General features: G+C 45.1%; 1 protein-coding gene across 1 annotated transcript; it reads right to left on the bottom strand.

Moving 5' to 3' along the window:
* Positions 1 to 1752: 1752 nt before the first annotated feature.
* On the bottom strand, positions 1753 to 11152 carry LOC115460444 (gastrula zinc finger protein XlCGF26.1-like; the record flags this gene model as incomplete). Its single annotated transcript, XM_030190212.1, has 2 exons — positions 11132 to 11152; positions 1753 to 2643 (listed from the first exon to the last, which is right to left on the bottom strand). Coding segments are annotated over exons 1-2 (912 nt in total), but the record flags the coding sequence as incomplete, so codon positions are not given.
* Between the last annotated feature and the right edge of the window lie 561 nt (positions 11153 to 11713).

Genomic DNA, 11713 nt, shown 5'->3' with positions numbered 1-11713 from the left:
TTTTCGCCCTTCTTCTCATTTTATCATAGTCTCCTTTTTGAAAGTTAAATGCTAACATATTGGATTTCCTGCGTGTACTTACTACAGAGCTTATATCAAATCTGATCATGTTATGATCACTGTTATCAAGTGAACCCAGCACCATTACCTCCTGAACCAGATCATGCTCCACTAAGCTCTAGGTCTAGAATTGTTCCCCCTCTTGTTGGTTCCTGAACCAGCTGCTCCATAAAGCAGTCCTTGACTTCATCAAAATAAAAATTGGCGCACGTCCATTTTGGGCCTGAGACTTTACCGCCACCCATTGACTTAGTGGTAGGGTCGCAAGCGTTAACCGGGTGGTAATGGTCTACGTGCGTAGAATGACGATTACCGCCTGGTTTCCACCATGCACCAAAAATAGAAATAATTTTCTGACGCGCATAGTGGACACACGTAAAAATCGAAATTACTGCCCAGGCCACGCAGTAGCCGGGTGATGACTCCAAATTGATGCACACTGGGTGTTTGTAGGCGTCTACGCAGCTTAGTAAAAGGGCCCCCTAGTTTTTGCAGGTGTTTAAGAGGCCAGTCTGAAATACCAAAACAATATGAGAGTGCAGGAACCTTCCTGTGTGGATCATTCAGTAGTTTCTACTACTACTACTTATCATTTCCATAGGTTCTTGAGGTTTACCTTCTAACAGAAGCTTTTATTACACTCAGTGCATGTAAATGGCTTCACTCCTGTGTGGATTCTCCTGTGTCTGTTGAGTGTTCCTTTTTTAGTAAAGCTTTTACCACACTCAGAACATTTAAATGGCTTCACTCCTGTATGGATTCTCTGGTGCTGTATCATTTACCACACTCAGTACATGCAAAAGGCTTCACTCCTCTGTGGATTCTCTGGTGCTGTATCATGTATTTCTTCAACCTCAGTGCAGATAAATGGTAAAGCTTTTACCACACTCAGTACATGCAAAAGGCTTCACTCCTCTGTGGATTCTCTGGTGTATTGTCATGTATTTCTTTGTGAAGCTTTTGCCACAGTCAGTGCCCAGAAATAGTTTTCCTCCTGAATGTATTCTCTGGTGTATGGCGAGTGTTTCACTCTCAATGAAGCTCTTCCCACACTCACTATATGTAAATGACTTCACTCTCATGTAAAAGTTATGGTGCCTTGTCAGGTTTCCCTTCTCAGTGAAGCTTTTACTACACTCAGTACATTTAAATAGCTTCACTCCTGTGTGTATTCTCTGGTGCTGTATCACGTATTTCTTCAACTGCTACTACTATTTATCATTTCTATAGCTCTACAAGGCATACGCAGGGCTGTACACCAGGCAACCTGAAGCATTTGCCACACTCAGTACATGGAAATGGTTTTACTACTCAATGGCTATTCTGGTGCATAGTAAGTGTTTCCTTGTCAATGAATGTTTTACCACACTCAGAACATCTAAATTGCTTCACTCCTGTGTGGATTGTCTGGTGTTTTGTGAGGTTTACCTTCTGACTGAAGCTTTTATTACACTCAGTGCAGATGAATGGTTTCATTCCTGTGTGGATTCTTTGGTGTCGTGTGAGGCTTATTTTATGAAAGAAGCTTTTATTACACTCAGTGCAGATGAATGGTTTCATCTCTGTGTGGATTCTCTGGTGTCCTGTGAGGCTTATTTTATGAGTGAAGCTTTTATTACACTCAGTGCAGATGAATGGTGTCATTCCTGTGTGAATTCTCTGATGTATTGTGAGGTTTCCCTTCTGACTGAAGCTTTTATTACACTCAGTGCAGATGAATGCTTTCATTCCTGTGTGGATTCTCTGGTGTTCTGTGAGGTGTGCCTTCTGACTGAAGCGTCTGTTGCACTCAGTGCAAATAAATGGTTTGATGCCTATGTGGATTCTCTGGTGTCTGGTGAGGTTTCCCTTCTGACTGAAGCTTTTATTACACTCACTGCAGATGAATTGTTTCATTCCTGTGTGGATTCTCTGGTGTTGTGTGAGGTTTCCCTTCTCCCTGAAGCTTTTATTACACTCAGTGCAGATGAATGGTTTCATTCCTGTGTGGATTCTCTGGTGTTTTGTGAGGTGTACCTTCTGACTGAAGCGTCTGTTGCACTCAATGCAGATGAATGGTTTCACTCCTGTGTGGATTCTCTGGTGTTGTGTGAGGCTTATTTTATGAGTGAAGCTTTTATTACACTCAGTGCAGATGAATGGTTTCATTCCTGTGTGGATTCTCTGGTGTTCTGTGAGGTTTGCCTTCCGAATGAAGCTTTTATTACACTCAATGCAGATGAATGGTTTCACTCCTGTGTGGATTCTCTGGTGTTGTGTGAGGCTTATTTTATGAGTGAAGCTTTTATTACACTCAGTGCAGATGAATGGTTTCATTCCTGTGTGGATTTTCTGGTGTTCTGTGAGGTTTGCCTTCCGAATGAAGCTTTTATTACACTCAGTGCAGATGAATGGTTTCACTCCTGTGTGGATTCTCCAGTGTTTTGTGAGGCTTGTTTTATGAGTGAAGCTTTTATTACACTCAGTGCAGATAAACAGTTTCACTCCTGTGTGGATTCTCTGGTGGTTGGTGAGGTATTCCTTCTGACTGAAGCTTTTATTACACTCACTGCAGATGAATGGTTTCATTCCTGTGTGGATTCTCTGGTGTATTGTGAGGTTTCTCTTCCGACTGAAGCTTTTATTACACTCAGTACAGTTAAGTGGTTTCATTCCTTTGTGGTTTCTCTTCTGCATAGGGAGGTTTCTTTTCCAGCAAGCACTTGTACCACTGTCAGCAGAAGTACACAAGCTTTCATTTTTCTGAATTTTCTGGTACTTTGAGAGGTCTGTCTTTCTGCAAAAGACTTTTTCAGGTTTAGTAGTAGTCATTGATTCTTCACCACTCTGAGGAGTTTTATGAACTGTGAATGTTTCTCTATGGCTGAATTTTTTCTTACATTCAGCACTTGAAACTAGTATCTCTTCTGGGTGGAATTTTGTATTTCTTATGACATTTTCTTCCTGACTGAAGCTTTTGTCATGACTAGAACATGCAGATAATCTCTCATCAGTGTCATTTTTCTGGTATTTTGTAACGCTTCCTTTATTGATAAAGGTTTTCTCATCTACTGTAGTTGTACACACTCTAGTTTCTGTATTATTGTTCTCATGTTTCTCTTTCTTCCTACTGAAATCTTTCCCACACTCAGAACCTATACAGTGGGTCTCTCTTATGCATGTTTTCTGCTGTTGCTGTAGTTCTCTCTTTTGACTGAAGGTTTTCCCACAGTCCGTACCTGTATATGGTCTCTCTTCAGTATCGGATCTCTGATGTGATTTCAGAGTTAAATGATCATTAAGGAATATCTCACATCCATCACACAAACATTTCTGAACTCTCATTGGGTTTGTCTGTTCTTCCACTGTTTGTGTGATATTACTGGTACAATGTTCACCTCCTGTTGAAGGTTTTTGTTTATTTTGATTTTTTCCCTTTTCTCCCCAGTCAGAACAGGACGAAGTCTCTTCTTTCTCTCTTTCTGAGAACATCTTTTCCTCTTCAGGCTTCTCACTGAGCTTCCATTTATGTGTCTCTGCATTACTGTTCTTAGGGTCATCTTTTTCTAAATAAATAAAAACAGAGCATTGTATAGTACTGTAGGAGAACAGCAGTTTAACGAGTTCAATAAAAAATCTGTATAAATAAATTGTAAATTTTCCACCCCCTCCCTGTTGGGAATACATTTCCAAGGTAATCACTACCAGGGATGAATACAGAATATATGATTATATTGAAGTTGATATTTAAAAGCACCTTTTGGTCTTTGTACATAGATATCGTTTAGCCCTATAACTGCTCTTTTCAGACAGGCTGCAAGATGCAAGGCTAAACCTTCAGGGTGCTTGTTCCCCAGATAAACTAATTTGGGCATTACCTGATCCTGAAGTTCACAGGAAGAGATTCACCATTAGCCAATTCTTACGTCTCTGCGGTGCCCCCCTTATCTAAAAACAACATCTGGCTATATTTGTTCCTGCAAAACCAATCTCACAACCCACAGGCACAAATCTGCACGATAGCCCTAGGGCTTGTTTCACCTCCTTCTTCACCCCTCCCTGTTGCTGTGCTTGCAAGTGGAATGTTAGATAAGAACTTCTGCTGGAATTCTGCCTATGAACTCCTGATGACCTTACCTTGATGTATTACAGAGTTGGGGAGACTCTGCTTCACAGATAGAAGGGCAGGAATCTTAGGAGTTACACAGTAGTCCACCATTTTATGGATTGCAGATTTATACAATATGCTGAGCTGGGCTAAGCTCCATCGAGTCTCCAACTTTGGCCAATCTGGTCACAAGTGCCAGGCAGATCCAAAAAAGCAGATCTATTTCTCATTATTCATTTTCCAGTGATGAGCAATGAAACCCCCAAGTCTATTTATGGGCTTTTCCTCCAGAAACTTTCAACCTCTTTTGAATCCTTCTATATTAGCTGCTTTGACCACATTCTCCAGAAACTGAGTCCACAGTTTAATTATGCGTTGCAGGTCAATGGAAGATGTTTAATGTGAGCAAGTGCAAAGTGATGCATGTGGGAAAGAGGAACCCGAACTATAGCTACGTCATGCAAGGTTCTGCGTTAGGAGTCACCGACCAAGAAAGGGATCTCGGTGTCGTTGTTGATGATACATTGAAATGCTCTGCTCAGTGTGCTGCAACAGCTAAGAAAGCAAGAATGTTAGGTATTATTAGGAAAGGAGTGGAAAACAAAAATGAGGACGTTATAATGCCTTTGTATCGGTCCATGGTGCGACCGCACCTCGAATATTTTGTTCAATTCTGGTCGCTGCATCTCAAAAAAGATATAGTGGAATTAGAAAAGATATAGAGAAGGGCGACGAAAATGATACAGGGGATGGGACGACTTCCCTATGAGGAAAGGCTGAAGCGTCTAGGGCTCTTCAGTTTGGAGAAGAGACGGCTGAGGAGAGATATGACAGAGATCTATAAAACAATGAGTGGAGTGGGACAGGTAGACGTGAATCGTTTGTTTACTCTTTCCAAAAATACTAGGACTAGGGGGCATGCAATGAAGCTACAAAGCAGTAAATTTAATATGAATCTCAGAAAAGTTTTCTTCACTCAACATGTAATTAAACTCTGGAATTCGTTGCCAGAGAATGTGGTAAAGGCGGTTAACTTAGCAGGGTTTAAAAAGGGTCTGGCCGGCTTCCTAAAGGAAAAGTCATAGACCATCAGGTGGAGAGACGGGCGGTGCCGGCGATTGCCCAGGACCAAGTCGGACCGAGAAAGGGGCACCCACAGGAAGGACTGGACCTGAAGAAACATCCAGGGAGACGAGGGCTGAGCACGAGAGCCACGGTGAGAAACCCTGGACAGCAAAGCGCTGTTCCGCGTGCTCACACGCAGTGGCTTGCGTGCAGCTTACAAGGGGTTTCGTCCAGTTTCCTGAACGCTCCGTACGGAGATCGGAGCCCGACCCGAGCAACCCACCGGGTGGAGAGACGGGCAGCGCCGGCGATTGACCAGTGAGGCGATCGGTCTGCAGATCGAGTGATCCAACCGACGGCGGACGAGAGCTGACTCATCTTTGGCCACCAGCGCTACCCCGACCCAGCCAGACCACACCGAGAGCAGCGCTCAGACCACCCCAGTCCGAGATCTAGAGCTTGAGGGTGCTCCGGAGTGCTGCTGTGGCTGGAACTGCACATGGCTGTGTGCATAGGAGCCAACTTTTCAAAATGATTGGGGGTGCTGAAATTTTTTTTTTACAGGTGGTGCATTCCCCGCCCCCCTCCGCCCCCCCCTCTCCTCTCCCCGCCCACCTCTCCTCTCTCTCTCTCTTCCCCCTCCCTCCGCGTTCCAGGCCCTCCTTCCCTCCTCCCTATCTACTATCTATCTACTTATCATTTCTATAGCACTACAAGGCATACGCAGCGCTGTACACCATATACAGAAGACAGTCCCTGCTGAAAGAGCTTACAATCTAGATAAGACAGGTAAACAGAACAATTAAGGGTAAGGGAATAAACAGACACAACAATTAAGGGTAAGGGAATAAAGAGGTGAGGATAAAGGACAGGGTAAGTGAGTTAGGAGTCAAAAGCAGTGGTAAAGAGGTGGGTTTTGAGTTTGGACTTGAAAACGGCTAAAGACAGGGCTAGACGTACAGTTTCGGGATGACTATGGAATATCCATATTGGCATTTACATCTCTCCAGAGACAATAATTGTCTGCTTGACGGGCAGGTACAAAGGTCAAGGATAAACCTCAATCCCCCTCCCCCAACATGTCTAGCCTTACTCCCTCAGTGGTCAGTGATCCCCTCCCAGCCACCACCACCCCCACCCCCCCAAATGTGGAAGAAAGTGCATACCAGCCTCTGTTATAGCTAGTCCTATCAGAGCAGCAAGCAGGTCCCTGGAGTAGCCTAGTGGTTGGTGCAGTGCACTGTAGAGAAGGGGACCCAGGTCTATATCCCACTCTACCTATTATACGTGTAGTAGAATGTGTGAGCCCTCTAAAACTCTCCAAAAACCCACTGTACCCACATATAGGTTACACGTGTAGCCATAAGGGCTATTGCAGTAGTGTACCGTTGGGTACAGTAGGTTTTTGGTGAGTCCTGGAGAGCTTACCATACAACATAAGGTGGTAACAGTGAGATGTGTACCTGGGACATTTCCCGTGAAGTCCACTGCAGTGCACCCCAGGGTGCCCCACTGCTCTGCTGGGATGTCCGCATGGCCAGCATACCAAGAACGCTGGCTCCTTCTACATCCCAATGGCTTGATTTTGTGCATTTTTCATTTGGGCTTTTTTTTTTTGTTTTGAAAATGGCTCAAAAAGGTAGATACTGTGAGTACAGAAACATACAGCAACTGGCCATTTTCAAAACAAAAAGAAAATTGCCGTATTCACCACTTGAATTTTGAGTTGAATTTAAACGTCATATTGAAAAAGCCTTTCAGGATCCTAAACCCTATGGTCAGTGTTTAAAAAAAAAAAATCCTAGCCTTAACTTTTAAATATTTTACATATATTCAGTGCCAATATCTGTAGAACTGGCAGCACTGAAAATACATATACAGTGGTAACCTTTACTGTCCTACATCTATTTGTATAGCTTCATATTTCATGAATGTAAATGCAGTACCACTGCTGAATTTTGAGGATTGCATAGGTGGGGGGGAGTATGGTATGGGATTTGCGTTACAAGACGTATGAGGAGAGACTTGCTGACCTGAACATGTATACCCTGGAGGAAAGGAGAAACAGGGGTGATATGATACAGACGTTCAAATACTTGAAAGGTATTAATCCGCAAACAAATCTTTTCCGGAGATGGGAAGGCGGTAGAACGAGAGGACGTGAAATGAGATTGAAGGGGGGCAGACTCAAGAAGAATGTCAGGAAGTATTTCTTCACGGAGAGAGTGGTGGATGCTTGGAATGCCCTCCCGCGGGAGGTGGTGGAGATGAAAACGGTAACAGAATTCAAGCATGCGTGGGATAAACATAAAGGAATCCTGTGCAGAAGGAATGGATCCTCAGAAGCTTAGCCGAGATTGGGAGGCGAGGCTGGTGTTCGGGTGGTGGGGTTAGTTCTGAGCAAGACTTCTACGGTCTGTGTCCTGAAAATGGCAGAGACAAATCAAGGTAACGTATACACAAGAAGTAGCACATATGAGTTTATCTTGTTGGGCAGACTAGATGGACCGTGCAGATCTTTTTCTGCTCTAGAGGAGCCTTTCAAAGCAGTTTACAAATTCAAAAATAGGTTTATCAAGAAAATGAACAGAAGTACATCATTGATAAGACAGAGAAAAATAATAGTTCTACAGATCTGACCCAAGGGCTGTGATCTGGAGACAACTCACAGCAGGCTGCAGAAGTGTGGGCTTTATGACATTAGCTAAAGGCATCAGGAAAGAAAAATGTCTTCAAGGTGATCTTAAACTTATCGAAGGAACTCTCTAGGCATAAATGGGAAGGTAAAGCATTCCAAAGAGAAGGACCAGTGACACTGAAGATCCTAGTTCTTTAGTAGTCAAAACAAATACGTCTGAAAGAAGGTACCACAACTTGGTTAAGTTGTGAAGATTGCAGAGTGCATCCTAGGGTGTAGGATATTAAGAATGAGTATTTTATAGGAAATCCTGTGAAAGTCTGCAAGCTACTGTCCGAGTTCCAAGGCCCCCCCTACCTCGGTCCGAATTTTAAAAGCCCTCTTCTTACCTCCTCAGTGAAAAGCGTGCACTGCAGGTTTGTTTCTTCAGCCTTCCTTTCTGTCTCTTGGCTCTGGTCCCGCCCTCATTTCCTGTTTTCGCAAGGGCAGGACCAGAGCCGAGAGACAGAAAGGAAGGAAGGCTGAAGAAACCAGAAAGAAACCTGCAGTGCACACTTTTCACTGACGACGTAAAAAGAGGGCTTTTAAAATTCGGACGGGCAGAGGGAGGGACGGAGGATGGGCCCTGGAATCGGAGGGACTTTTAATCTGGCTGGAACGAAGGGAACTTCCGGTGCTAAAAATATTGGGGGTGCTCCAGCACCCACGGAGTCGGCGCCTATGGCTGTGTGCAGGTAATGTGGAAGAGAGGCGAAGAGGTGACCAACGAGTAGGGTGCAGAAGAAAGAAAATTGAGCAGGATATTAGAGGAGAGACCTAGAGTACAGTGAGGTAGAACTTATCCACCTTGATTGTTTTTTCTAGACCACATGGTAACATACGGACTGTGTCATCAACTTGCTGACTGCTCTAGGCCTGTATTGCTGTATTATATAGAACTGTACTATTGAACTGTCTGACGACCTCTAAATGCTTTTTAAATGCTTTGTATACATCTCATAGCATTTCACTGACTTGCAAAACTGTAAATTGCTAAAGCTGACCTTAACCACTTCCTCTGTTCCAATCTGCAAAACACTGAACTGTACTACGGACTGTAAGTACGTACACTGAATTACACGACTGACTGCAAATTCTAACCAATCACCACTAAATTGCAGGACTGAACACTAACCTACGCTCGCTCCAACTGCACTATACAAACTATCGCCAACATGAACACTAACAAATTACTCCTAATCATCTATTGTCTCTCCCTAATCCACCATGCACTGACGACTCCTCTCACAGACAATGATCTACCTACAGGACACAAACCATGCACACAACCCAAAAACAATACACCCACCCAAAAGATTAAAAAATGGAATGGAAAACCTACCACCTACGGACACAACCAACAGAAAGGAAAAAAAAGGGACAAAACAAACTCAAATACCAGGAGGACAGACAACTAATAAAAATCATCACATCTTCGACCCCAACCGAACCCCACCAACTAATACACATGGGTTATATAAATGTCAGATCGGTAGTTAACAAAACTACGACTCTAACCGATTGGATCACAACAGACAATCTCGATTTCTTATTTATTAGCGAAACCTGGATCCAAGACCTCAAAGAACCCATAATTTTAGAGCTATGCCCTCCAGGGTACAAAATTACCCACTGGACAAGGAATGGAAAAAGAGGAGGAGGCATAGCTATAATCTATAGATCCCAATTCACCGTCACAACAACAGCCGAATCCATGCTTCCCCAACTCGAAATTGCTTCAGTTAGAATCAACCAACCAACCCTACACGACCACCTAAACATTATCCTGTTCTATAGACCACCAGGTAATGTCAGGTTCTCAGGTTCAGAGCCCGCGGGGCCGGGCTCTGGAGCAAACGTGAGCCCTTGGGCTGCTGCCGAGGAGCGACAGCAGCAGGCAAAACCCACCAACCAATGCTGGGCAAGCACACCGGCACCGGCAGGGACTGCAGGCACCGCCCAGCGAGCCGGAACACACAGACTGGAATCCCCCGGACTGGGGGACACAGGACTGGAACACTGGACTGCAATCCCCAGGACTGGAGGACACAGGGCTGGAACACACACTGGACCAGAACACACTGGACTAGAGCGCACCAGACTGGAACACACTGGACTGGAGCACACTGGACTGGTCCGTACAGCTTCACCTGCGCTTGGCCACTACCCCCCCCCCCCCCAAAGGGTTGAGCCCTTGGGTTCGAGTGGCTGGCAGGACTTACCGGATACCGGATGACCCAGGGACCAGGACTGGAAACAGAAGAGACAGCAGTGCTCCAAGGAACTGGACTAACCAGGGCACTCCTAGGCATACACTAACAAAAGGACTTCCTAAGCCCTATACTAACAAGCTAAACACAAAACTAACAAGCATTGTAAGCACTACTCTAGCAAGCTAAATACAAAACTAACAAGATGCTTCTTAAGCACTATTCTGGCAAGCTAGATACAAAACTAACAAGGTGCTTCCTAAGCACTACTCTAGCAAGCTAGACACAAAACTAACAAGGTGCTTCCTAAGCCCTACTCTAGCAAGCTAGACACAAAGTATCAAGGTGCTTCCTAAACCAAGAGGGAAAAGCAGGAAAGCTAAACACAACTCAAAATGCACACTGCACAACCACTAACCTGGACCTTTAGCAAAAGCAAGCAGGGAACCTAGACACAAAGTCAGAAGTGCACACTGCACCACCCTACCTAAAGCAAACACCACCGTTGCAAAGGCACTGAAGGAAAGAATACCACTTCCTTAACAAGGCCCTCTCAGATGATGTCACACTCCCTAGACCCAGGCAACAGCACACTGACCCAGAGAGCACACTGAAACCCATAGAGGCCCAACCCACACCAATGCAGCACCGTGAAGCACTTGAAGCCAGTACACCCAAAGAGAGTTAGAGCTAACTCAGTCCACACACACAGCTGTAGTAAAGTGAAACAATTAGCCCCATGCTGCTGGAAGCTGCCAGCACAGAGAGAGAGAGCTAGCTCAGAAAGGACAGACAAAAGAAACAGAAGCCAGCTAAGCTGACCACCAGGAAAAAGGTAAGTCTGAGAGGGGTTATGACCACAATCATAACAGCACCTCCCCCTCAAGGCTCCCGTGTCCCCACGGGAGCTCCAGGTCTCCAAAGAAAATTTTGGTCTCCATGGGTAACTGTGATGAAATCTCCCAATGGGTTTCACAACATAAATTTGGATGGCTGGGCAGGAAGTAACAAGTACATCTTGAACTTGGATACCAGTGTGGCTTTGGCCGCCATGAGGCTCTTTAGGACGGCTGCTAGGCAGGATCAGAGTCTTGGATGCAACAAGTGGAGTTCTATTCAACAGGAACCATCTCCTGAAGGAGTCCACAACTTCCTTGACTTCCTGGCACTCCACTGTAGCAGCCAGAACTGGGCTAGAGCCCACACCCATCCTGGAATCTGAACTGGACTTCAGACTGGACCTCGTCTCTTGGCTGGAGCTGGAACTCAGAAGGAGGTCAACATCTTGGATGAAATGGGAACTCGGAGTAGACTCAACATCTTGCCTGAGACTGCAACCTGATCTGGCCTCAGCCTCTTGGCCGGAACTGCCACTCAATTCGGACTCAGCCTCTTGGCTGGACTCGGTACTCAGTGTAGACTCAGCATCTCGGCTGGCACTGGAACTCGCTCCGGACTCAGCATCTTGGCAGGAACTGCAACTCACACCGGACTCAGCATCTTGACCGGGACTGCAACTTGACCAGCACTCAGCATCTTGCCTGGAACTGGAACTCCAACTTGACCCGGACTCAGCATCTTGACCGGGACTGCAACTTGACCCGGACTCAGCAT

The sequence above is a fragment of the Microcaecilia unicolor genome, chromosome 1 (assembly GCF_901765095.1).
Source record: "Microcaecilia unicolor chromosome 1, aMicUni1.1, whole genome shotgun sequence".
In the NCBI taxonomy this organism is placed as follows: Eukaryota; Metazoa; Chordata; class Amphibia; order Gymnophiona; family Siphonopidae; genus Microcaecilia; species Microcaecilia unicolor.
The sequence above is the reverse complement of the archived record's forward strand: the minus strand, read 5'-3'. Positions and strand labels throughout refer to the sequence as shown.